The sequence below is a fragment of the Solea solea genome, chromosome 1 (assembly GCF_958295425.1).
Source record: "Solea solea chromosome 1, fSolSol10.1, whole genome shotgun sequence".
Taxonomy (NCBI): domain Eukaryota; kingdom Metazoa; phylum Chordata; class Actinopteri; order Pleuronectiformes; family Soleidae; genus Solea; species Solea solea.
Window position 1 is genome coordinate 32114514 of NC_081134.1, and position 26926 is coordinate 32141439.

The following is a 26926-nucleotide window of genomic DNA, read 5'->3' on the forward strand; positions in this document are numbered from 1 at the left end:
CACCCAGGAATGAAAACATTGAGAAGTCAGTCAGGCAGTGCCACCCACAGGTAGAAAGACAGGACATTCCCAATACTATTGAAAAATCTTCACACTTCATTTAGTGAGAGCCGAGAGAATTAATAAAAAAAGAAAAAAAAAGCCAACAAACAAAGAACTAGGATTGTTAGATATAGCTTTATAAGTTGCCTATAAGTCAAAATTATGTAATTGATGTACTGTAATTAATGAATGGAGTTTGAACTATATGTCAAAATCTATACATTGCACAGTTTGTGTTAATAACCACACATGTGACACTAACCCAAAAAATGTCGAGACGATCTGGGAAAATGCCTAGTTCAGATAACATGCAAACAAACCGCATTTTCTATGGTAACTATTGTGTTTTGGGATTTTAAGTATCCATGGCAACAATGAACTAGTGGATGTGCAACTGTTTGTCCAGAAGGGGTCAGTAGAGTACAGTTTAAAAAAGCTGCAGAATGAACTGTGAGGACACACACGAGTAAAAAAGTAGCTGGATCTTGAATCTCAAGCCTCAAATGTTCTCAGTTTTCACAACAATCATGTGAATTATCATAAAGTGATTGATTAAGATACAAATATAGCCAAATCAGCAACAATAAATATGAAACATAGTGCAAGTGTGCAATTTGTTTATGTGAATATAAATTGTTACGTAACATTTCACACGTAACATTTCTTCTCACTTGCTCACTTGTTTGTCCTCTTTTTGTAATGAAAAACATGCATAAAAATAAGAAAACACTGATTAAAAAACTGCTTAACAACACACAAATCACTCATAATTAGGCCAAAATAGAAGGCTCTGAGAGTAAGTGAAGAGCCATTTGGGAGCCGTAAGAGCCAGAGCCAAAAGATCAGAATGTTTGAAAAAGAGCCGAACTTCCCATCACTGCAGCATGAAAAGAGCCATTCTACTGCTAAATGTGACAGTGGCAGCGTCCTACTTAACGTCCGCCCACCTTGAAATATTTGACCACTGAAAGCGAAACCATGTTAACATTCTGACCAATCACATGCGTTCTGACCCCTCATCTCTGACCAATCAGTTTCGAGTGTTGACTCGTTTAGTCACAGCCCCCCCGTTTCTGACCAATCGGAGGCGAGGCCGCCCGCGCAGAGGGGCTGGGCGCGAGAATCGGCGGGATGGACAAAAATCATAACTCCAGATAGAAAAGTACAGAGAGAGACGAGAGAGTAAAACACACTGACGTAGTTAGAACACGGAGTGGACGTCTACGCTGTTAGCTTCTTGTGCTACCTGTAGTTTATTTGAAAGGAGGACAAAAAGAGACACCGCGGAGCTTTTCTTTGGGGAAAAAAATGTTAACGAACACGGCTTTTACCGAGTGAGAGTTGTGTTATGGAGTGTTCAGTTAGTTAGTTAGCTCGCTAGCACAGTGATGCTAGCTAGCGTCTCCGAAGAAACAGCCAGCAATGACTGACAGCGACTTCTATGGATACATATCTGTCCGTGCAGGTGTTTAAAGCGCTGCCAAACACTGGTTCGTCTTCGGAAAAGGTCCCACTACCCCGCAGACTGTCATGGACAAGGTGAAATCACTCAGGTGGGTGACAGCGCAATAATATACTTACAGTTTCATTATAACCAGTGTGTTAGTTTCATCTGTGTGTCAGCGTAGCCAGAGTTTTCATGCTTACAATATCAGGTTTTTGTTTTTTTGGGACGATACCACTTCAATTATACCAATTTAGACTAGGGGTCTGCAACCTGCGGCTCTCGAGCCTCATGCAGCTCTTCAACACCTCTGCAGTGGCTCCCTGTAGCTTTCAGATATTTATCTGTATTTTATTTCTTTCAAAGTGAGCACTTTTTTAGGGATCGAGGAAATCCCTAAAGTAGAATAAAGTGGTCTAAGATTTCATCCACTAAAATATGCATGTCACATACTTTGTCTGTGTCAAATGCGATATTCCCGTCCCGTATTCTTGTCCCAGAAACCGAAACTTGTGTGTGAAATGAAATCCCAGCATTTAAATTAAGTAATTTGTACGTGAAGAGGTACTCATTAAGAGTCCTGTCAATCTTTGGATCCACATAATTATGCCAGCAGGTTTTCTCAAGCATGAATATACAATATAAAATCCAAATCATTTTTCAATATTTATTTCAAAGAGGTACAGTCATCAAATGTCAAAAGTTTTCTTTTTCTACTTTTTAGATTTCATAAATGCAACAAACTATGCTTTTTTATATATAGTATATCTATATATACAACTTTATACATGATATTATCTTCATTTTGTGTCTCCAGATTACATTAATCTTTAGTATTAAAAGAGCTATTTATGAAGAAGGGACAAAAATGGCTGTTTTTAATACTAAAGGTTGCAGAATATATATATATATACATATATATGTGTGTGTGTGTGTGTGTATGTTAAAAAAACAGATGAATAACAGCGTGTTATGCATCTGGTAGTATCCTGTATCCTGAAAATATTAATAGGTGGTGTAGAAAATATTAAACGTGAAATGCATTCGAAAAGTTGTTTCAAACATTGGGTATGTTTGCAAAAGCACGTTAGCCGTGCGGCCCCTTGTCAATCAGCAGTTAGGCAACAGCAGAATCTAGAAAATATATGAAAGTGACGGCCCGGGTCAGTTTTTCCTCTAATATTTGGTCTTCTTGGAACAGTGTGCTTCTGTCACAGGACAAAATCCACTTTTTGTGAAATAACTGTGTTAAAATGTATCTGAAATAACAAGCATTATGACCAATGTAAGCAGAATATTGACTGAAGTCCACAGTGCTGCAGTCAAATCTTATTATTTATATCAAATAAAACATACAGTTTGTGATAAAATGGCCATGTTTGACAAAGAAGACAGACATTGAAGTTGGACTAATGAGTCTGTGCCATAACCTTGCTTGTGTTTACATTTGGAGAAAAATGGGTGGCTCCTTTCTTTCACAATTACAATTTCTGAGTTTGACCTGCATATCATTTATAGTATATTATGCTCTTAACTCATGACTGATGTTGAATTGCATACGCAGAAATTTTTTTATTTGATTAACTTGTTGTATTAAAGTTTAGTAAGGTGTTGAATGTGTAAATGTTAAGTGGTTGCATAAGTCTGCCAGTTTTATTTGAAAGTTTTTGAACAACTGGACCGTTAGGGCTTTGCCATACCCCTGACCACACCCCTCCTCCCGCTAAATGACGCGCACACACACTCACTCACACACCTCTGGAGGTGAAAGAGCCTGTTGATGTGTGATCGCCCCTTTCCTTCAGCCCCTTTATGCTCCTCCTTTCTGTCCAGTGTACAGTTCAGACTAATTTCCCCACTTCTCTTTGCTCTAGCGAGGGAGTCGCCACACACCAAACTTCAATTCCCATGTTTGGGCTTCCCACTGAGAAAGACAGTAGCAGTGTCCTACACAAAACAGTGGTTTTCCCTTGTGTGCATGTTCAAGTGTGTTTGTGTACATGTATGTATGTATGTATGTATGTATGTATGTATGTATGTATTTATATGTGTGTGTGTGTGTATGTGTATATATATATATATATATCCCTGAGGTTAAATGACTCCTGGGAATGGCAAACTTAATTTCACCACTATTTATTAAAGTCTGCTCCACAACCACAAAGTGTTGCCCAGCAGCAGGTTTTATGAGAACACAGACGTCCAGTGCTACCTGCCAACATCTTGTGTCAGTAGAGAGGAATTTTATGTTCTCGTGGTTATATATGAGTCCATGGTGTGCTTTGTTGCATTTTTAGTCTGGTGGTCCTCCAAGATAAAACTATTTTTTATTACAATCATACGCTGATCATCATTTTAACATTAAAAAAGAGTCACCTTTAGGCTTTTTTAATATTGCTTAAAGCATTTCTTTGTTTCCTTTCACTCCATTTCCTTGAATTGCTTGTGTTGACTGTGACATTTACCATATGCATCCAACAGCATTGCTTGGTAAATTAAATGTATACAGTGTGCACTAATGTCAAATGCTCTCTCAATGTCAAATTAAATTGTGGTTGCACGGATAAGTGATGGTGATTACTCTCCAGTAGCCTCAGCTTTCAATTCACCATTTATATTATGCATTACATCAGATAACAAACCAACCAATGTCCTCTACAGTCTCTTTTGCTATGACCGTTTGTTTAGTGAGAGGATATCCTTAGATTAGATAGCTTTACATGTATTTAAATGTGGTTATAGTAGGAACTGACAGAAGTGTCTTTTTTGCACCTCACCAAAGCAGCCTCGCAGTGCAATGTTCACTTTTTCTGCTCTGAGTAAATGACCATATAAAGAAATACTGTGTGCTGTTAACTAATGAGTCCTGCTCTTCTTTTATTTGCCCCGTGTAGTTTTAGCAATGATGAGGATGAAGAGCTGCTCTCCACTGATCCAGAGAGTAAAGAGAAGAGCAAAGACAAAAAAACACTGTGCAAAGTAAAGTGGTCCAGAGATGAGGTAAGTCCATTATTGTTAAATCTCATTGTCATCAATTTATAACACAGTGTAAGTGTGAATTTCCTCAGGACGGATACTAAAGTACCTTTAATCTCTCTTTCATTACGTTCATTGTCTTAAGGACGACAAGCTGAAAAAGCTTGTCGAGCAGCATGGGACAGATTCCTGGAAATTAATTGCCACATTTCTCCCTGTAAGTATGCAAAATAATATGTTAATAATATCTCACAGGTTTTTGCAATACTAGTCAATTCCAACAACCACCAAGATCATTTACTACTCCTATTTGCAAACACTCTCACAAGAAGAAAGTCACGGGTGCATTTAGTGAAAAGAATGTAAATATTGCTGTCTAGTGGTGTGTGTAATAAGGTGTTGTGGTCTGTGCGTCTCTGTCACAGGGGAGGACAGATGGCCAGTGTCAGCACCGCTGGCAGAAGGTGCTCAACCCAGAGCTGGTGAAAGGACCCTGGACAAAAGAGGAGGATCAAAAGGTAAGATGAGCTGGGAGTTCCTGCTTTGGAGAGAATGAGGAATGACAAAACAGGTAAATGATAGGTGAGACAGAAGGAAGCTGTGGGGATTATTAGGAGCTGAGTCCAAGCAAAAAAAACACACAAACAAATGTCACAATCTGTAATGTAACCTTCAGACCCTGAGAGCTGTGCACATGCGCAAGCTTACTTCCCGCCAAAAACCTACTGTGCCTACTTCTTATTTTTCCATTTTTTCAAATTACATGCTCTGCACTGCGTCATCCCTAATAATACACAGATTTTCCAAGTCACTAATTTAGAGCCAAGCCCTTCCTTGTACAGAGTGAAACTCTTAATGTCGCTCTCTGCTGTTGTGAGTTCCCTAAATGGATCACTGTTCTGCAACAGTGTGGAGAATGTTTCTCTGAAATCTTGGCATCATAACGGAAACACAGGGCTATCAATAATAGCCTGGGCTTCCAACTATGACATCAGAACATTTTTCAGCTGTACCACAAACAGTCAAAGCTTTCTTAACACTGAAGTTGCTATAACAAAGTAGGAAGGTGTGATCTCACTCTTGCAGTCTTGGTCCACTCTCCCATAAAGTCAAACATGACAAAAAAACTTGAAAGTGCAACAATAAACAATGACATTTTCGTACAGGTTATTGACCTCGTACACAAGTATGGCCCCAAACGTTGGTCGGTGATCGCAAAGCATCTCCAGGGGAGGATCGGAAAGCAGTGCCGCGAAAGGTGGCACAATCATCTCAACCCAGAGGTGAAAAAGTCTTCATGGACTCAAGAAGAGGATCGAATCATCTACGATGCCCACAAACGCCTGGGCAACCGCTGGGCAGAGATCTCCAAGCTTCTTCCTGGACGGTAATACACTGTAACCTTGTGCATTCATTACTCCTCATACTAAGTGACAAAATAGGTAATTTGGTACAAATGTTATGTTTTCTATGCAACAGGACGGATAACTCCATCAAGAACCACTGGAACTCAACCATGAGGAGGAAGGTGGAGCATGAGGGCTACCTGCAAGAAGATGGCAAGCCTTTGACGTCTACACATACAGGAGGAAAGAGACGCCATCACAGGCTGTGTCCCCCAACAACAACAGCAGAGCCTCAGAGCTGTGATCACAGTCCACTATCGATACCAGGACCCAGCCAGGTCTCCTTTTAGTTTGTGCGTCATACTTGTTTTATTTTTGTCCTCCGCAAGTTTTACTTAAATGTGGCTCTCTGTTTTAGCTTGGAGGATTCTCGTATGATCCTCACAGTGGACACATGATGGACAGTCTCCCTGAAAACTCGGGCTTCACACCAGTGAGTCTTTTTCTGCATGCCAAAGGGGGAAAAACACTTGTCACATTCTTTATTTTTCTGGGCTTTTCATAGATATCCTTGTGATTGCTAACTCTGGACTTCAAGTGAAATGAATGCTTGAATGTCCTGTTATTTTCATCTAACATTCAATAACATAAGGGGGTGAATTTCAAATTTTCCTGTGTGTTTTTTTTTGATGTGCAAATCTGTTATTTGTCTGCTTTTCTTAACTCTGTCCTTTCCTCCTGTCCTCTTGACCTCTCTCCTCCCTGACATGTGTTTATTCCAGCCATCCTGCCTGGATGATCCTGACAGAGAGCAAAGAATTAAGGAGCTTGAGCTGCTGCTTATGTCAGCAGAGAATGAAGTCCACCGACAAGTGCAGTGCAGAGGTCCCTATGTAAGAAAAACACACTGAGCGTGTGTTAGCATTCTTAGGCAGCATAGCCCGCCTGTGTCTGTAGCTTACATACACTGTAAAAAGGGTCATTTTAATATTAAATATATTACTAACCTGAGTCTTAAATTCAAATTGAAGTGAGATAAAAGCTGAATCTTACACATTTTCCTGACATTTTTAGCCTTTATCTGCTTTAATTTTAAAAGGAAAAAACAACAATGATCCTGGAAAATTCCATTGTCAAATCTCCTCTATTGGCTTTACATGTTATGATTTTTGGCGTAATTGACCCAGTGATGGACTTTTTACAGTGTATAGATGTGAAAACAAGAATGGCGCACATGTATGCGTGCCTGTAGCCTGATATGCTGTAGTGTTGCTGTAGTAACTGCCTTCCCCATTTTGCTACTCAATCAAACTGGACTGAAGCTGTGCTTGGACGCCACCTACACCCCATAATGCCATTATTCGCATCACAAACCTGCTCCTTCATCTCCTTCAGCCCTCATGCCCTCACTCAGCCCGCAGTTTGGTTTTTGACCCAAGCACTGTCTGACCTGACTCTGTTCTGTCCCCTCCAACATTGTCCTCACATTTCATTCTCAACTCCATTCTCCACAGTCACTGACATTATATTGTATAGTGGTCAAGATTTTGATGTTTTCCAAACTTTCTTTCCACTCAAATCATTTCAAAACTGCTGCAAATCTGACAATTTCACACAACACAGTCACATCAAATCAGCCATCAAACTGCTGCCGTAGGCAAAGATCTAACCCCAGCCTTCTCCTCCCCTCCTGTCACTCAGAGCTTGGAGCCCTACTCAGTTTGGTCAGACAGTGTGTCAGAAGATACATTAACCACAAGTAGCAGCAGCCTGGAAGAGCAGGCTGAGAGAAAGCCCTGGAGCAGCCCTGAGCTTCCTCCAGCTCCGACACCGCTTCCTGTCTCTCCCAGTAAATTCCTGGCCGTGGAAGCCAGCACGGTGCTCTCCACCCTGCAGACCATACCGGAATTTGCGGAAACCATGGAGCTCATCGACTCTGTAAGTAACAGACGGAGAAAAAAACAGTACAAATGTATAGCAGTATGAATTTATTGAGAATACTTATGAATGTATTAAAGACCTACTGTAGATGTGTTTTGCTCTGCAGGACCCTGTCATGTGGAGCGATATGGCCAGTTTCGACCTGTCGGAGGCAGTAACGCCGCCGAGACACAATCTGGCAGGCTACAACACGCTCCTGCAAGAGAGGACGGAGGACAGTTCCATGGGCTACACATTCAACAATTCCACTGCCGTTTCAGGCCAAGAGAAAAACTGTACTTCATTTGGTCTGGCCAGTGTCACCGCCCTGACTCCCATCAACTCCTCCAAACCCTCCCAGACAAACACAGGGAGGAGGAGGAGGAGAGAAAGGGGGGAGCCCTCCCCTCTGTGTGAAAGGACCTGTTCCTCTTTCTTGGAAAATAATCCAAATTCTCCAAAGAAAACGCCCACAAAATCACTGCCGTTCACCCCATCACGAGTAAATAAAACACTGTAAACTTCAAATTTGTATTTGTGGTTGCACAGGTCATGTGATTGACCCGTCCTGTGTGATTCTTTCCTCTCCAGTTCTGCAACCTGGATAACCCTGCCCTCACCTCAACTCCCGTGTGTGGCCAAAGGTGTCTCCTTTACACACCGCTCCACAAAGAAACCACACCTAAGCACCAGAAAGAGAATGATGGGTAAGTACATCTGCTCAAAAACAAAGAGGCTGTCTTTGCACGGTGTATATCTAAATTAACGTGTCTGATTCTCTTAACTTTCTAGCTCACGGACACCCAAATTCCGTAAAACTGTAATGATTCCAACACCAAGGACACCGACACCTTTCAAAAATGCTTTGGCTGCCCAGGAGAAAATGCACGGCCCACTGAAGATAGAGGTGAGCTGTCAAATATGGCTGCCTGTTGTTGCAATTTGCGTTATTTATTCAGTTAATTTTTACAAATTTACATGTATATTTTGGTTTTTCAGCCTCAGTCGTTGGCGTTGCTCGAAGAGGACATTCGCGAAGTTCTGAAGCAGGAGACTGGAGCAGATATCTTCCACAGAGCTGACGTCCAGCCTGACTACAGAGCATGGAAACACAATGTACGTTTGGCTATCCTTCATGATCATTCCCTTCTGATATGAGAGGTAAAAAAGAACAAATGGGAAAATTTACCTCTATGTCCTGTTCTTTGATTTCAGATGGATGGCCCTGCAAGAAAAGTGCGCAAATCCCTTGTCCTCGACCCATGGGCTAAAGACGGCCTCAACGTCCAACTCTTCCAAGAGCAGCTCAACAACACAGAAGTAAGTCATCAAAAAGAGAACAGTTTCAGAAACAAATTTGGTAACCAATACTGAAGTGATGTGCCTCCAGCAGTCCCATTGTTCTGACGTCAGCAGTGTCAGCCAGTTTTTTGTTTTGAAGGCATGCTCCATTCTCAATTCCATGATTTAAATCCATCCTTGCAGACATGGATTAGAGCAACATATCTGGCTGTAGGGAGGTCTTGGCGATCAATTTCTTGTTGTCGCTTATCAAGGTCGGCGCTCATGTTGCACTTTCCTCAGGTTGATGGTGGGAACCACTTCCTCCCTCATGCTGCTGCACTGAGCCGCTGACATGTCACCACCCTGATCCTCTGTATGTGCCTCTGGGATTTAGAGAAGCTTAGACTGGACCTGGTTGTGTCTTCATCCATACAAACCCTCTTTTCTATGGAAAAATGCATTCAATATTTTGTCGCTTTGAATTAAATTTAGGGTTGTGTAGCAAACTTCAATCATTATGTGGTACCGATGTGATAAGAAGTGATGTATATGCTATCTGACAATCCATTGATTTTTTTTTATCCTTTTTTTTTTTTTAAATGATCTCTTTGCAGAAACCAGAGGAAAATCTCCTGACGAGCTCCTCATTGATCAGCCCAATCCCCGAGCAAGAGGAGTGCAGCCACCCTTTGACATGTGCGAGAGAGGAATCCTCAGTCATCCTCGAAAAACCCCATCGCTTTACCAGCCTGTGTGTGAAGAAGCTCCCTGCCTCGAAAGCACCAAAGCATGCCACTGTACAGGTTTGTAAAAAACCCATTTCTTTATGATGCTACACCTAGACACATTTTTTGTTTTTTGGCTTTTAATTTCTAGAATATTTGATCCTTTTTTCATGCATATTTGAAACAAATTTATGCCAGGTTGTGCTTTTTTCAGTGTTCTCAATTTTTAGTCTGTTGTAAACAACGTTAACGAAAATACTCACACTAACACACCTATGCACAAAAATGTGCTCATTGAAACCTGTTCAAATCACTGTTTTTGATGCATCATTACAAAAATGTGGAGATTTTAAGGGTTAAAAACCTAAAATGAATTAATGTTTGATGTTTATGATGAGTACTGACTTTTGTTTTTAAAAAATAGTAATAATTCATACAATTTTCTTAGCTTCATTTTTATGAGCACACACTAGGTGTGTTAACGTGAGTATTTTATGAATAAGAAAATAATTCATTTATTGGGTTTTTTTAGACCATAAAATGAAGGTGCATTATAACAAAACATGGCAATTTAAGGGTTAAAAATGTTTTAAAAATGCGTGAATATTTGATATGTATGGAAAGGACTGATGTTAAAACAATTATGGATTATCCTACTTGAGTAACCGCTGATGGTTTTTCTCTGCAGGTGAGTGAGTGGGAAGCAGTGGTTTATGGGAAGACCGAGGACCAGCTGATTATGACCGAACAGGCCCGTCAATACCTGAACCCCTACCCGTCATCTGGCTCTACCTCAAGGGCCCTTGTGCTTTAAAGCCGTGTCCCCATCCCCCGCTGCACTGGTAACACTACTTACCCCGTCCATCATCCATCCAACAACTAAAACCTCCACTGAATCCTGTAAGAGACAATCCAGTGAAGACAAATGATTTTATTTTTATTTTCGATGCAGATATGCACTGCCAAGTTTCATCCACAAAAACAGTACGGCTGCTTTTTTGTGGTAATATTTCACACAGTAAAATCACTGCCTGAGGTTTTGGCCTGTACTCTCACCTAGCTACATGAACATTTATGTACAAACATGAAGGAAAAAGGCTCGATTGTTTTGTTTTCTGCACTAGTTAGTGATGTTGAAACTACCTGCACATACAATAGGCTGTTAGAGAATAGTGTTTATTATTAGCAGTGGCTGCTTCCGAGTTTTATATCGTTAATATATTGTTTTAAATAACAAGATTTTATGACTATGTGCGTCGACATGTTAAACTGCCCCCGTTTGCTGTTGCATCTGTAGCCTTTTATTTTTAACACACAGACACATACAGTAGAGAATATAATGACACAATAATGAAGGTACACGTCTTTATGGACAGCAGTGTTACTGCTGAGTACTATATCATGGTGGTGTGAAGGTTTTTTTTGGGGGGGGGGTGGAGTGGAGATGGGAAGCTGTCGTCAGTATTGCACTACTAAGTTGATTTTCTTTGCTGCTGAGAATGGAGCAGTGAGTTTAAGGGCAAACTGGATAGCACTTGTAATGATATCTTTCTTTTTTATTATTATTTTCTAAAAACAAAACATTTCCTTTCCAAGGCCATAATGTCCGTCGAGACATGGGTTGAATGTATTTCATTGCAATGTAACGTGTGAGAACCTCAAGAATGGAAAGGGTACCTTTTTATTATGTTTATTTCTGTTTGTTTTTTTTATTTATTATTGGACAGCTCGAAAGCTTAGATATTAATATAAATCAGATACCATGAGGGTTTTTTCTTTCTTAAAGAAGTTTAACTTTAACTGACACAGCAGCCTCAAAGTAACCTATCAACCTAAAAGTCTATAATGGGAAAAAAAAATGAATGGCCACCATTGTTTTTGGTCACTTAGTGGCCAGTTTTCACATCATCATCAGTGTTCAATAACAGGCAAGAAGGATTTACATTTGTATGTGAAGGCTGTAGGTTTTTATTTATTTAATGTTTACTAATTTATTTATTTCTTTAAAAAAAAACATTTTAAGAGAAATTATTGAAGAATCTTTATTCAAAATCAGGATTGGGCTATCATTTCATTACTTGGTAGAATGTTCACTGCCATTAATTTAATTTCTCCCCCTCCCCTGGACTGACAGGTTCTAGCAAATTAATGTGTAGTTGAATCTGTGATTGTGTAACATATTATTGATTATTCCTTTGATTTAAATGTGCTCTTTGCTATTAGGTAGCCGGACTCCATCTCTGACCTCTAATCATAGACAAATTGCACTTTTTTTACTCATTTAAGTTTAAATGCTTGTTCTGAGGAAGTCGCTCTTGTCCTCTTTATTTGTGTGTGTGTGTGTGTGTGTGTGTGTGTGTGTGTGTATGTGTCTTAGATAGATGTCTTCTCATTTTGTTTTGGATGCTGACACCATGTTTTTTTTGACCTGTTCTTTTCTCTTGTTCTGCTGCTGAAACGTGTTTTAAATGCACTACATACATATGTTATGTAATCCTTTCATGACACATTTTTACACAAATGATTACAGCAATATCTACATTGATCACTGCCACAGCAAGTGCGTCAAAAACCCTTAAGCGAGACCCCCGAATCCCTGCCTGCTCACTCATTTTTTTTAAATGTAATGTAAATACACAGTGATTCCGGGGAAATGTACGACACAGCGCTTCCATTTTAAACTTCCATTAATCAGACTTTTCCATAATCTGGTTAAGTAATGCTACAGCTATAAATGGTCTTTGTATTATCGGCATTAATGGAACCCGTATTAGTCATAATCTGGATTATCCCGTGTTAAGCGTTCGAGTGAGACTAAAAAAGGGAATCTTGTCGGTGGGGGGGAGAAAGACGAGTAATAAACAACTCTAAATCAGAACACGACTCTAAAACAGAAAGATGACTCGCATCCATACAAGACACTGAGAGATGACTCTGATCTGTACATATATATATATTTGTTACTTGTTTTGGTTTTGTGTTCATGTGTCCGCATGTTAACACGCTCTTGGTACGCATCGTAGGTTTTTGAGGTACATAGAACACAGGATAGTAGCATTTGTCATACACTACTGTAGTTACGCATGAGCAATAACACACACACACAAGACGCTGGACTTTTTGCTTTCGTTTTTTACCGGGAGAATCACGAGATGTAACACTTGCAAAGTATATTTTGTAGCAGTTGAACTCATAATCCAGGCGATACCATAGAAATCCAGCCGCCGACTATCTTTGTAACCTTGTACTTAATTTGTAAAAAAAATAAATGCATTTGGTGCATGACTTCTTTTCTTCTTATTCAGAAATGTCTTTTTGTGTCTCTGCCATGTGACCCAGCACAAATGAGTGTTTGTTACATGGTGTGTACCGTGTAATACAGTGTTCTGACAATGCTCGCAGCAGGCATTACAAACCTCCTTGAGCTTTTGCCAAAAAGCTGATTCCTTGAGTGCAAGTCTGTGCTTTTAAGTATATTTTGTTGGTTTTTTTTGTGTGTGTGTGTCCCAGATGAAGTTGACAGTCAGTCAGGCAGGTGAATGTTTAAGGGCTGTGTTGGGCGGATTGATTGAGTAGTTTTAAGACGACGCCCCTGTCACGCGTGCATGTATATGTTGGGATGCTGTCAACTTGGCCTGGGGGTCCAGAGACACGAGCCCCCTCCATCAGAACAAGAGGCCTCTCCACAGGGTCAGCTGCTGGCCCTAAAGGGGCCCACTCACCCGTGACTTAATGCCCCTGGGCTTCTTTTGTCCTCGGGGCTGTTGGTTTTACAGGCCCACTCGCTCAATTGCCCCCACAAATGGAGGGAGGCAAAGATGACTGGCCTTCTGCTGAAGGAGCAGCAGCAGCTCTGCACACGCACGCAAACAATATGCACGTAAACACACGGGCGTCGCATTGCGCGCCGTGTCTACTTAATCAATCCGGCCCTCCCTTCTTGCTCATTCTTGTACAAGAGCGCCTTTTGTTCTTGTGTGACCCGCGCCGCGAGTTGAAAGACGTCGGGACCTTTTGCCTCTTAATTGGTTATTGACAGCCGCGGCCTTTTGCACCTTACGCTTCACGCATGTGTTTAAGAGAAGCACGCCTTGCTTAATAGTGACTTATTGACATGCGGTCGGGGGGAAACTTGTGCGCACAGGCTGGTTAAAATAGAGATTTATTCCCGCCGTGTGCCACAGTTGCCCTTTTGTAATTTAATGCACCAAAAACCTGGAAGTACTCTGCATTTTCTGCCTTGGCATAAACCAAGATATTTGTGTCTACCTTGTGCACCCAAGACACAAAACAGTCCCCGAACATCCATCCAGATCTTCTCTGCCCACTTCCTCGAAGCACACACCCATCGGCAAGCACACGCACACACACCCAGTGTTTGCCTTTGTGTATGCTAGACAGCAGATGGCAGCCCATTATAAGGCTGACAGAACAGTCATCTGGCAGGCACCCTGTTACCCCTCCTCCCCCTCTGCCCCATTCCCCCCCAGAAGACACTCGGCACAAAACAGCAGGGATAGGGACACTTTTGGGCGGGAGAGTTCACAGCCCTGGGATTGTGTGTGTGTTGGTGTGTGTGAGAGTTAAAATTGGACCATGGCCTTTCCGCCCTCATATATAGGTCACTATTTCCACTTGTGTGTGTGTGTGTGTGTATACGCAGCGTGTGAGGTGAGTCTGCCTCCTGCTTGACTCAGGGCTTGCTATGTTTTGAAGCCTTATTGAATCTGAATAAATCACATTTGAGCATAATGTAAGTGAGCGCTAATCCCCCCGGTGGAGGAAAAAAAAGAAGAAGCCAGCAGCTGTCAAGAGAAGTGATGTCTCTTTCTTTCTTTTTTACACGCCTTCAATCTATACCCGTATTATACAGTAGATTATTATTTTTTTTATCAAAGAAACCTTGTTAAAGTCTGTAATCCTCTTTACACCGAGGTATTCTCCGTCACTCCCAGTTGAATAAGTCATCCAGAGATAAGCCCTAACGGTGTACAGCAGTACTGTACATGCACAGTTGCACAGGAGACAACAGTGGAGAGGCAAGAAATGCCTCAGAAACACTGGCCCCAGAGCGACTGCCTCCCACAGTCTTTATTACAAAGGATTATATCAAACAGTGGGGGAGGAGGAGGAGCACTGTGATTTCCCACAAAGGTCAAGGCCAAGGTGAGGACACGGCTCGGTGTTGGTGCCCTCTGCGAGAAGGGAAACTAAAGTCTTCCCTGCACTGCCCCTTCTTTCGTGGGGAGGTGGGGACACGCTGCGAGGCACCACAGAAGAAGACGTGACTTCTGAGGGCTGCTTTAGTGTTGCTGGGGTAACTGGCACAATCCCCTGGTCTTTCGGCGAGGATTTTTTTTTTTCTTCTTTCGGGCAGGCCTCAATTACACTTCCTTTCGCTTGAGAGAGTTTTCTATAAAATAGGAGGGAGGCCCAGTGTGCTCGGAGGAAAATGAACAAGAGTATGTATGTATGAGGTAATATAGTGAGGCATGTTTCCACTGAAATACAGAGATGGAGGCTGGTCAGGATTCGGATTTGAGTATTATACAGCAAATACACTCACTCACCAGCCACTTTATCAGGTACAGACACGATGTGCTCCTCTTCTGCTGTTGCCAATTTACTTCAAGGTTCAAGTTTTTTTTTTTGCATACTTTGCAACAAGTGGTTATATGAGTTACTGTAACTAGATTGTTTCTCTTTTTCGGACCATGCTCTGTAAACCCCAGAGATGGTTGCGTGTGGGAAAAATCCACAGTAAAAGGTCAGCCCCCTTCCATACGTCGCACAAATCACCTTTTCCTCCCCATTGTGATGCTCAGCTTAAACTTCAGCGAGTTGTCCTGCCCATGACTACACGCCTAAAAGCTGTGGGTGGCTGTCTTGTGACTGACGGATTAGATATTTGATATTTGAGTGTATATACATAAACATGCACTTACTGTATGACTACTTTGTTGACTGATCATACATATACTATATATATATATATTTAATTTCATCTTTCCATGCTGAAAAACAAGGACCAAACTGTAGCTGTACATTCACATTTTCAGGCATGTCACACCTTGCATCACAGCGGACACTGTCCATATGATCAGGTGGTGTGTGTGTGTGTGTGCATTCACAGTTTGTTGTGTTTGGCCTCTTTGGTTTCCTGAAATGCAGCCAAGTCAAGAACAACCGATAATGGCAATGGAGACTCGCTCATATTGGGAAATAAGAGAAGCTTCTACCATGTCCCCACAGTGAGCTCGGGCTCAGTCACCCAGGGACAAAGGGACGGGCCTCCTAGTCGCCCTCGAAGGCCCCATTGGTGGCTCCCTGGCATTCAGTCTTTTTCCGGCACTTGGATAGAATCCTGTGGAGCAGACCCGGGGATCTGTGGCTCTGAGGTTGGGAGGCCACAGGCTGAGGAAGAGGGATCTGGGGCCTGTGCGCCAAGAAGGGGTTCTTACTCTCGCCGCGACCCTCATCCAGTGCCAGTCCACCTCCTACCCCTCCTGTTGCTCCTGCCGCTCCTCCTCTGCTCCCCCTCCTGAGCCCCTGCAGAATGTGTCCACTGGGGGACAAAGAGGAAATAACAAACACAAAGGCCCTGTTTATTCCTCATGACCCAAATTCCTCTGCTGGTAGACAAGACAGGCACGGAGCTCTACAGAGGGCTCTGTGTAGTATGTGTGTGTGTGTGTGTGTGTGTGTGTGTGTTTCTTACCTCTTTAGGACCTTTTTCTGGCATAAACACTGACCTTGTCAGGGCCAGTGGTCCTAAAAGACAGGGGTCTGCAACCTTTACTGTTAAAAGAGCCATTTTTGTCCCTTCTCCACCCAATTAAATGAAATCTGGAGCCACTAAAAACCTGATAGTATAATGTATAAAGTTTTATATATAGATATAATATATAACTGTATATAAAAACATAGTTTGTTGCATTTATGAAATCTAAAAAAGTAGATAACAAGTTTGTCGGGTTCTGGGACGTTTCCAAAATCAATATTTGACACATATTTTAGTGGACGGAATATTACGCTTTACTGCTTTATTTTCTTCGCCTTGATCCCTACAAAGTGTTCACTTAGAAAGCAAGAAAATAAAGATAAACACATTTTTTTCCAAGCTATAGGGAGCCACTGCAGCGGTGTTGAAGAGCCACATGTGGCTCTAGAGCAATAGGTTGCAGACCCCTGGTCTAAAATGACTATCAGACAAATATCGCTATCATAAAAGTGGTATAGTCCCAAAAAACAAAACAAAAAAGCCAAATTAATTGGTTATGGTTAAGTTTATGTCTATTAATGGACGTTTGTGTAGCTATTCTAAGACAAATTGCTGCACAAACATGTGTGTGTTTGTTTACGTGTAATAAAAAAAAGTCATCTCCAGTCACAGAAACTGCAAGAGATACTGCGTCCTATCGTATTTGGAGATAAAAGATGAAGATGAAGACCTGAATAGAAGTATTTACCTGAGTAGCATTTTAATTCTTGCTCATATTTACATTTTTCTTTTAGATGAGAAACTACAAAGACTTCTCTTTCCCCGCTTCTTTTAATGAGATGCAATGCAGTGAGAGGGGATTGACTGGTGTGTGTTTGTGTGTGTGTGTGTGTGTGTGTGTGTAGTAATCAGCGTGCTTTGTCATCTAATGAGGGACAAGAGGACCACCTGTTCAGGGGCGCTGGGTGGAGAGCAGTGGGACAGGACATTGGTGATGGGGGGATGTGTTGAACAGCTGCTGGGTGCTGCTGCTGCTGCTGTTTGTGTGTGATGTGTGTATACATACACGTTTTTGAAGGGGGCATACATGTGTTTGTGTTTCTGTTAGTGTTGTGTGAGTTCACACTTACTTTGTCTGTCTTCTGCGCACACCTGAGTTGCCGTCGCACGACGAGCTTCTCAGAGACAGAGTCCTGTGCAGGTCTTTGGGAGGACGATGCATCTGAGAGTGAAAACAAAAAAATGTCTTTCAGTTCCAAAAATTTTTGCATCAATGCTGCTTTTGATAATGTCCTTAATTTGTGCTTATTATTACAATTTTTGCTGAAAATCATTTAGATAGATAGCTTTCCTGATCACAGAGTGCTGATATAGTTCAGAGAGTCCTCAGTTTTCTCAGCAGGTGGAGGCGTTGTTGTGCTTTTCTATGCCCGGATTAGACATTTGTGGGGCACAGAAACCTATGAAAACTTTTGTTTCATTTTCAGCTTATACTTAATAATTGAAAATGCCTGATTTTGATGCCTCAAAAAGTCATTTGTAAGCAAAAAACACAGACATGACATAGTCACCGGATCCTACATTTCCCATATTGCAACTGACTTTCACTAAAGCCTAAATGTGACCTCTTTTTTTTTTAGACCTTGCATCGTAAAAAACTACAAACTATTTTTTGTAATTCTAGGTCTCACTTGGAAGAGATTAGAATCTTGAAGTGAACCAGTTGCATCTTCCTTATTTAGTAACATATTCATAACTAAATGTGTTTGATTCCATCCAAAAACTAACTCTATCTAAATATTTCAACAGAAACAATGAAAGTGTTGCAAGATAAGAAAATCCTCACAGAAGTTGATAGTCAACATGGTCAAAATAAAGCACAATCTCCTCTCTCACAGCAGCAGCAGCAGCAGCAGCAGAGAGCAGTCTTACTGCATTGCTGAGCACAAACCAACCTGGCTCAGCTCCATCACACAGGAGGCGGGGAAGTAGCCCTGCTGGCCGTCCTGCCTCCTCCCAAACCACCTCTCCTCCTCGTGTTTAGACAGCACCAGGATGACGTCACCCGGACGAAGCTGCAGCTCGTCTGGCCAGTGAGGCCTGTAGCTGTGCACCACCACCATCTAATGGACACAGAGAAGAGCAGCAGCCTCTTTTTTTTTTTATTAACCTGAACTGCAAGTGCATTTTTTTGGTCTGGTTGCAGTGACGTAAGGTGTCGTCGTCACTGTCCGGTGCTGTGCAGTCTGCGGGGTCAGATGAATGAAGTGAATGGAGCGGGATTATCCGAGAGTCCGAGACTAAGCTGTGCGGTGAAATAGAAAACCTAAATCTGGCTCTACTCTTCATTATCTGTTCCACCTAAATGTGGCACATGTTCCTCTGCGGAGTTAGTGAAATGGAAACACATAATGGAGGGACAGGAAATTGATTGACATCAATGTCAAACTCACATCCGTCACTTTGGAGTATGAGGAACACATGAAAGCACATAGAGAATGCAGGCAAATATTCAGCTTTCTGTCAGGGAATGGATGTTTGCATGAAGTGGAACGTTCACTTGCCTGCTCAGCCTCAGCTCTGTATCGATATCTCCCTGTGAATCAGCAAAAAATGAAGAGTTTTATCATCACAGTTCTTTCAGAGTCAACGACACCTTGTCCTTCAGCATTGAAGTGATTGACATTGGAAAGAAGACCATTACTTATGAATCACTTCCGTCAGCAGAGATGCCAAACATCTAACACTGTAAATAATGTCATGCCACACCACGCTTCACTGCGGACGCCGCTTTCCACTCACCTTGTGGAGCAAGGACAGTGGTGAAGACTTCAAAGTGCTCATGGCTGTGCATGTAGATGCGCTGCATCGTGAAGATCTGAAAACTTAAACACTGATCTGATCTGAGGCTCCTTCACTTCTCCCTCTGCTCCCTCTCTTTCTCTCTCTCTCTCACTCTGCACCACCTTGAAGTAAATACAGCTGACTAATCCACTGCAGCACTGACTGGAGCAGAGCAGGACACACAAGACTTAAAGCAGCAGCTGAAACAAAAAAGTTGGCACCAAAAAAGAATTGATTTTTAAATTCCACCCTGACGTCATCCACTGTGAGGGCATCATAGTCCAGTTCTGACTGTGGGTGCTGACATTTGGAGGCTATCATTTGAGTGCAGGCCTTAATTGTTTTGGTTTCTGCGTTGGAGTGAAACCAAGTACAGATTTTAGTTTTAAAGACGTGTTACTGAGAGAGAGGTGAAAAGACTGTGCAGGAGCCAGTATTGAGTTAATTTAGTTTAAACAATTAATGCTTTAATGTACAATTTGTGTCGGTGGACGTGTCCGTTATGTCACTGTTAGCCGGTTGCAATACACTTCCGTATTTGCACTAACACTAACCCTAACCCTAACCCTTGCACTATTTTTAAAAATCTCCTTGATTGTTGCCTGTCTGCATTTCAAGTTGCATCGTTTTATATCCGTGAAGCATTTCAAGCCGTATTTACTTAAATGATCTTGAGGAAACGTTGCAATCTCAAGCAGATCCTAGTGTTCTTTTGCGTCTGAACGCCGGCAAAGTCAACAAAACTAATAACAATTCTATCAATGTTATACTTAAAGACAGGAGAATCTCCCAACGTCTCAAACCCAAAGCAAAGCAAAGCAAAACTCGATTAAACTGAACAACCGCACATCTTCTGGGAAGCTTCTCCGCTATCTCTTTCACGCGGGAAAACTCATCTACCGCCAAAAAATCTCATTAAAACAAATTTTAGGGGAATGCAATATGCTTCCGCAGATTTCATCCTTGACCACCTCATCTTCATGCCACTGCCTATTGTTCTATGACCATCTGGTCACACACGCGCGCGAGGCAAAGTTTGGAGGCCGGTGTCCGCCTGACGTGGACGTGAATTCATAATTTCACCTCATCAACGGGTGCCTGGGTGATTTAGGGGTTATTGACTGTGTGCCGTTTTCCATGGGCCTGGATGAGCAGGGACAAAGATGAATGAGCTTGGGAGGACAGGGCGGCGGCGGTGGATCGCTCAACAGATGGTGATTGAAGCCACCACCACCACCTCCTCCTCCTGCTCCTCTACCTCCTCCTCCTCCCTCTCCGGTGCGATGGAGCTTGGCTGTGAGCTTGTGTCAGCGATTAAAAAGCATCCATCAATAACACGAGAGATCACTGAGCCGCGTGATCGCATCCGAGCACAACGGGTGTCTCCTGTAAACCCGGGAATCTCAAGTCCACATGGAGGAAATGCCGCATTTTTTGTTTTCCTACTATACAAACTGTTCATAGGTTGACCATAAATGAAGTTGGTGCAATGGAAACAGCTGTTAACACTTCATTAGGGCAACCTGTTCGACTGCTTGTTAATACATACATCTACTCGGGGCCAAGCCGGCCTTTTCTGTGGCTGACCCCAAACTTTGGAACGAGTTACCCATGGATATTAAATCCACCTTTGGTTGTGTTTTGACTTGAGTGAGTGTAGACGTGGTTAAAATGACCAGTTGAAGTTAAAACTAGCTTTAAAAAAATATGGGATTTAAGTGACTTTGAACATGGCTCAGTTGTCTGGGATTTCCAAGTACGACCCTCTGTAGAATTTACAATTTGGACTTTAAAGGGAAAATATTCAATGAAAATATTGGGGTGAAAAATGTCTCGTCGATGCCGGAGGTCAGAGGTGAATGGCACAGACCAATTTGGATTGACATAAAGGCGACAGTCACTACAACTGAGGCATGAATACGACGCAAGTAGATGGTCTACAGGACCAGGTGCCACTCTTTTATGTGTCCTGTGTACCTCATCTGTCGCTAGTGCAGAGATCTTGGTGTGGTGGCCCTATCAGAGCTCCTGGTAGGGCCACCCATGCCGGACAGGTCAGTGTAGGGTAGGGTCCAGACAAAGAGGTGCACACTAGTCCTCCAGGTTGGAGGCTGGAGCTCCATTTGGTTAAAAAAAAAAAGGGACGAAGAAAAAGTTGCTGTCCCTAAACGCCGTACCTAATAAAGTGGAAAAGAGAGGAAAACACCTGTGGTGTGGACTGAACATGAAAGCACAAACCTGTAAAGACTGCAAAACACCACAGGGCTCAGACTAATATGCTGAATGGAATCATAGAATATAGGTAATAATTCATTTTTATATGGATTTAAAATGCCCACACGTGTATTTAAAAGGTGAATCATTCTTGCTCAAAGAACCTTTGAGAAGTCATTCAGTGTGATGCCTCCAGTCTGGACACCGTTGCCAAAGGAAAGAGCTTTACATAACAAAAAAAAAACAAACCCTCAGATAAGCCGCTTAGAAAACCAACCAGAAGTTTACTTCCAGGAAAAGACACAGAACGGCTCTAAGATAAAAACGTATCAGTTTGAACTCTTTAAATAAACAAAAAAATAACTAAATATTGATATAATATAGAGCTTGAACCTGCAAACACAAGACAATGTAGATTTCATAATCTACATCAATTATTTCATGAAAACCTCCTTACATGTATTTGTTTACTGTAATAATGTAAATTTTATATGTATGACTGCGTTCATGTCATTTTTGACAATTACAGTTAAACTCACGGGTGATTATTCAAATCCTTGAATGTGAGTTGTATAATCTTATTTATATAATTACAATCAAAAATCCCATAATACTGTGATCCATTCTCAGCAGTTTTTGCATTATAGAGCAGATATTTAGAACATTTGCTGTATATTTTATGACCTGTTTATTATTTTTACTCTCATGTGTATAAACAGAGATTCAATGATACATGTGAATTTATAACAAAACAAAGTGACACATTTGATCAAGATTTAAAAACAGACTGAAACACCAGTCATCAGTCTTATTCGGAATAAAATAGCATTCTTGTTCATGACGTTCTTCTCCATTCAAAATGTTACATACTATACCTTTAAAAATAGAGCTGTCCCGACATCAAAAACTCAAGTATCTACTGATACTGATATTACTCTGATATAGTCATTTTAGACCATTTGTGAACATATGAAGCTGTTAATAACACATTTGTGCCGAGTCATTTTAAAGACATAATTCTCCAACTGTGTCACAAATATTATTCTCCCAAGAAGAAATGAACAGCCCAAACATGACTCAGCTAAAATGATTTTGCTGTTTTTATTTACATGTTTACAGTCTGTGCATAGTGAAGCATGTAATATATATATGTATAGGCTTTTTGGTTTGTATGGTATTTTACATTTCATCTGTCCGACAACCGATCTTTTAAATAGGGATGGTATCCGATATACCATCCCTATTTAAAAGATTTCTTGTTGATCATTTACATTTCCCAAACCTCAACACCTCACACCATCGAAATGTCTCGCTGTGTCCACAAACCCGAGATATTCAGTTTATTTAGTAGAAAAATATTGATTTAATTACCAAATATTAATGTTTACTAAATCATTGTTGTCCTATTTACCGGTCACTGTCTTACTCAGAATTCTGTTTTAATCTGGTTCATATCAGAATATCCTATATTCCTGCTGTGACAAGAAAGAAATGAACTCATTTAAGATTAAAAAAAGGAAACATAATCTGATTTTAATTTGCCTCAGTGTTGTGGATTAATAGGACACACACACGTACAGTAAAGTTAATTTCCACAGTGGAGCCTTGGACGTGATGGACACAGTCATTGATACCGTTGTTGAATCAAACAGTCGGTTTGTATTTTGCATCGTGAATGTTTTTATGATGATGATGTAGAAGAATCAGGACAGAGCAGGTACAAAGTTCTCAGTGCTTTCCAGCCTTAGATCTCCTCTTCCCTCCTCCTCCTCCTCCTGCTGCTGCTTTACCTCCTGGCTTTCCTCCTGGCCTTCCTCCTGGTTTTCCTCCTGGCCTTCCTCCTGGTTTACCCCCTGGTTTTCCACCAGGTTTACCTCCTCCTTTACCACCTTTCCCTGACATGTTTCCCTTGCGTCCCTTCTTCCCTGCTCCCTTCCTGTGCCTGGCTGCTGCCTCCTCTCTGTCCTCCTCCCTCATCTGCTTGTTCGCAGCCTTGGTCACGTCCAGCTTGGGTCTCTTGCTGCCCATGAGCTTCAGCAGCTCCAGCTGCTTGTGCTTCTCGCTGGAGAAGTCGCCAATGAGCGGCTCAAACTTCCTCTTCTTCCCAGTGTTCCTCGGCGCCTTCTCTTTGGGCAGCCGGTCCTGGAACCTCCCCGCGGAGGCTGTGGATGTTTTGGCCACGCTCACGGCTCTGTTCAGGTCATCTTTGGACTGCTGTGCCATGGGGATCAGGCCCACGCCCGGCGTTTTGCCCTTCTGCGTTCTGGCGATGTTCCTCAGCCTGTTCAGCTCGTTCTTGGCCACTCGCTCCTTCTTGGCTGTGGTGCGTTTCGCGAACTGGTCCTCATTCGGGTCTGCAGTCTCTGGCACCTCGATCAGCCACTCCTTGGTGTCGTCCTTGACCCGTTTGTAGCCCCAGCGCCTCCTCCACTCCTTAGCAGTTTCATCCCACACCAGGTTGGTCTTCTTCTTCTTCTGAATGCCTTTCAGTTTGGCGAACTGCTCCCACTTGGTTGGCGGTTTGGCCTTCGGAGGCGGCTTCTCCCGGGGCAGCGGTGTCGTCGGCTCCGGTAATTTAGCCACAATCACCTGCTCGACCCTCTCCGTGGGCAGTTTCCAGACCTCGTTGATGAGCAGCTGCGTGTTGTCACGAGCGAGCGAGCGCAGGAAGTCCTCCTTCTTTTGCGCCCCGAAGCTCCGCGACTCGACGGGGTTTTTGTCGCACGCCAGCAGATTCCCGACGTCAAACTCCAGGTCCAGCGCTTTGTGGACGGCGATGCTCCGCAGCTTCTCCGCTTCATCCTGCTCCGCTTTTGCCAGCAGCTCCTCCACACTACATGCAGCCATGTTTGTCAGTGACACTGCTCCGCTCCTCCTCCACGTGTGAAACGACAGAAACACACTCAAAGTGCTTCCGGGTCAGAGTTCGCCTGAGGGGAACTTCCGCTACCGGCCACAAGATGGCGACATCGTTCCGTTTCACACGCGTGTGTTCGTCGTTTGAGGCTGACGTAAACCACAACCAAGGAGAACATGGAGCACTTTTTAAGTATTTTCAAGGTAATTATATAACCTACAGCTCTCTCTATCTATCTGTCTGTCAACTATATACAATTTGAAATATGTAAATAGAGAGTCTAGTGTAAACATAAGAATATATTTCACATTTCTTCAGAAACAAACCCTGTTTCTCTTTGAATGCGAGGAAACGGCTTGTTGCTGCCACCTTCTTGCCCCTTCTTGATTATGGAGATATCATTTATATTGAATGACAAAGATTCATTACAGGCTGTAGGCCCCTCACACACCATTGCACCTTGTAGTCTCAGGTCAGCTGGTCATCATTGTCTGTGCGCAGACTCTTGCTTTGGTATTATTTCATTTATAAATCTATCCTAGGCCTGTTGCCCACATACAGTATGTATCCTTCTACACATCACATACTCATGTCATAGCTTTCGTTCCCAGGACTTCATCATCACTTTTACTGTCCCCTCTGAATGCACAGAGCATGGCAAAAAAGCATTTTCCTACTTTGCCCCCTCAACCTGGAACAATAGCTTCAGCAGAGTCTCAAGCTGTCTATCTTGATTCCCTTAGCAGATTAGGGCTGCAACTAATGATTATTTTCATAATCTGACAATTCTTTTCGATGAATGGAGTAATCGTTTGGTCCATAAATGTCACAAAATGTTGATCAGTTGTTTCTCAAACCTGGAAAGGACAATGTTCTCAAATGTCTCGTCTTGTTGTCTTGTCCAAAAACTAAAAATGATTCAATTTTAAAGATTTCTTTGTTATGTGGAGCAAAGAAACCAGAAAATATTCACATTTAAGAAGCTAAAAAAATCAGAAAACTTGTTTTAAATCCTTAAAAACACTCAATTTAATTAATCGATGGTCAAAATATTTGACGATTCAATTAGTAATCGATTAATAATGGATTAATCGATTAATTGTTTCAGCCCTATAGCAGATTCCCTGGAGAAGGCATCTTTGGGAACCTGCTCCTCCTCCTAGTATTTATTTTATCTGTTTATTCACTTGACATTTTGCTCATTTCCTTTATTGTTATGTTGTCCTTATGTAATGCTCATTGTACTGTTATGATTGTCCTCAACAGGTCTCTCTTGAAAATGAGTCTCAATGGGATAACCTGTAAAAATAAAGTCCTTCATTTACCCTGTTAGAAAAAACTGTAAAGTGTCTTAGTTCAGTTCCAAACATTTGATTACAACACTATCTTTCTGAAGAGTGAACTTTCAGTTTCACGTTTGCACAAACCTCATCATGTCACAGTTTGTCACATTGTTTATACGCTAAGGTTTAAGATGGAGACAGAGAAACATGAGGTCCTTTCATCAGAAATAAGGGTTGAAAATGAATCTGCTCAGAGACGCCGGAACATCAGCAGATGGAAATAATGTAACATATTAACAAAAAGAGAGTTTGATTAAACAACCTTTTATGTAACTGTTATTACAAATTATCTGTTCATTTGTTATCCATACAGAGTTTGATTAAACAACAACTTTTTATGTAACTGTTATTACAAATTATGTGTTCATTTGTTTTCCAAACAAACATTAAATGGAGAGTATTCTCAGTTTGGGTGTGCAAACTCTTCTTGTAATAAAAATAAATTTTTAAAAATCTGAATTACATACATCCTTTTGGTGCGTTCTTATCCGAGAGCTTCTCTGCTGTTAGGCTGTGCGTCATTTTTAAAGTTATGAAGTTTTTTATAATAGGATTACTGTATGAAATCTTTTAAGAGAGATTAATTTCAGTGGCGTATTAATATACGTATATATACCCCTACCACCTCTGTACTGTATTCTGCAAACGTTTTTTTTCCCACAGATCCATAGCTTATAACAACTCTATTTTTATCCTTGTCTCTTCCACTAATTTGAAGGTGGAGACTGAGGAGGGGACGGGGGAGGAGGAGGGGTTTCCTATTACGACCGACTGGCTGCTCATGGCTCAAAGACAGTGGTGTTATTATTTTTGGGCTCTCGTAATTACATTCATCGCCACACTTGCAATGTGAATGCTAACGCTCTGACAGGCACGGACGGAGATAAGGTCACAAGTGATGCCGTGTTTGAGAAGATGTGAGAAGTGAAATGCGTAATTAGTGGCCCAAAGTCCCTGCCGTGTAGACAGGGCTATAAGGTCTTCTGTGACGTAGCTTGTTGAAAAAAAATAAAAAAATCACCCAATTTAAAGATCCACTCAGCTGCCTGTCATCCACTGGCTTCACTAGTGTTAAGAACAGATATATATATATGTGTGTGTGTGTGTGTGTGTGTTTTCTGATGACTCTTAAACCAGGGTGAATTAATCCACACAGGATTACTTTTCCACAGTGTTTCTTTGATGAAAGAACACACACACACCACAGACC

At 41.8% G+C, this 26926-nt stretch overlaps 3 protein-coding genes across 5 annotated transcripts; 1 reads left to right on the top strand and 2 right to left on the bottom strand.

Annotated features, from left to right (window-relative positions):
• The first annotated feature begins 1204 nt into the window (after nucleotides 1-1204).
• mybl1 (v-myb avian myeloblastosis viral oncogene homolog-like 1) lies at nucleotides 1205-13022 on the top strand. 3 transcript variants are annotated; one of them, XM_058644358.1, is made up of 16 exons: nucleotides 1205-1595; nucleotides 4381-4486; nucleotides 4608-4679; nucleotides 4888-4980; nucleotides 5629-5849; nucleotides 5942-6146; nucleotides 6227-6301; nucleotides 6591-6701; nucleotides 7510-7746; nucleotides 7838-8230; nucleotides 8320-8435; nucleotides 8521-8635; nucleotides 8728-8844; nucleotides 8944-9048; nucleotides 9627-9815; nucleotides 10426-13022. In XM_058644358.1, the coding sequence occupies exons 1-16, from the start codon at nucleotides 1573-1575 to the stop codon at nucleotides 10549-10551; spliced, it is 2304 nt and encodes a 767-aa protein (XP_058500341.1). In that variant the 5' UTR covers nucleotides 1205-1572; the 3' UTR covers nucleotides 10552-13022. The 3 variants fall into 3 exon arrangements, with proteins under 3 accessions (XP_058500341.1, XP_058500351.1, XP_058500361.1); XM_058644368.1 differs by having other exon boundaries at nucleotides 7856-8230; XM_058644378.1 differs by lacking the exon at nucleotides 6591-6701.
• A 2692-nt stretch (nucleotides 13023-15714) lies between these two features.
• si:dkey-97a13.12 (SH3 domain-containing protein 21) lies at nucleotides 15715-19437 on the bottom strand. The gene is made up of 5 exons (XM_058644390.1): nucleotides 19261-19437; nucleotides 19023-19054; nucleotides 18414-18581; nucleotides 17589-17680; nucleotides 15715-16302 (listed from the first exon to the last, which is right to left on the bottom strand). Exons 1-5 carry the CDS (start codon nucleotides 19325-19327, stop codon nucleotides 16032-16034), a joined length of 630 nt encoding a protein of 209 aa, XP_058500373.1. The 5' UTR covers nucleotides 19328-19437; the 3' UTR covers nucleotides 15715-16031.
• A 3161-nt stretch (nucleotides 19438-22598) lies between these two features.
• rrs1 (ribosome biogenesis regulator 1 homolog) lies at nucleotides 22599-24406 on the bottom strand. Its single transcript, XM_058633632.1, has one exon. The coding sequence runs from the start codon at nucleotides 24361-24363 to the stop codon at nucleotides 23245-23247; it is 1119 nt and encodes a 372-aa protein (XP_058489615.1). The 5' UTR covers nucleotides 24364-24406; the 3' UTR covers nucleotides 22599-23244.
• Between the last annotated feature and the right edge of the window lie 2520 nt (nucleotides 24407-26926).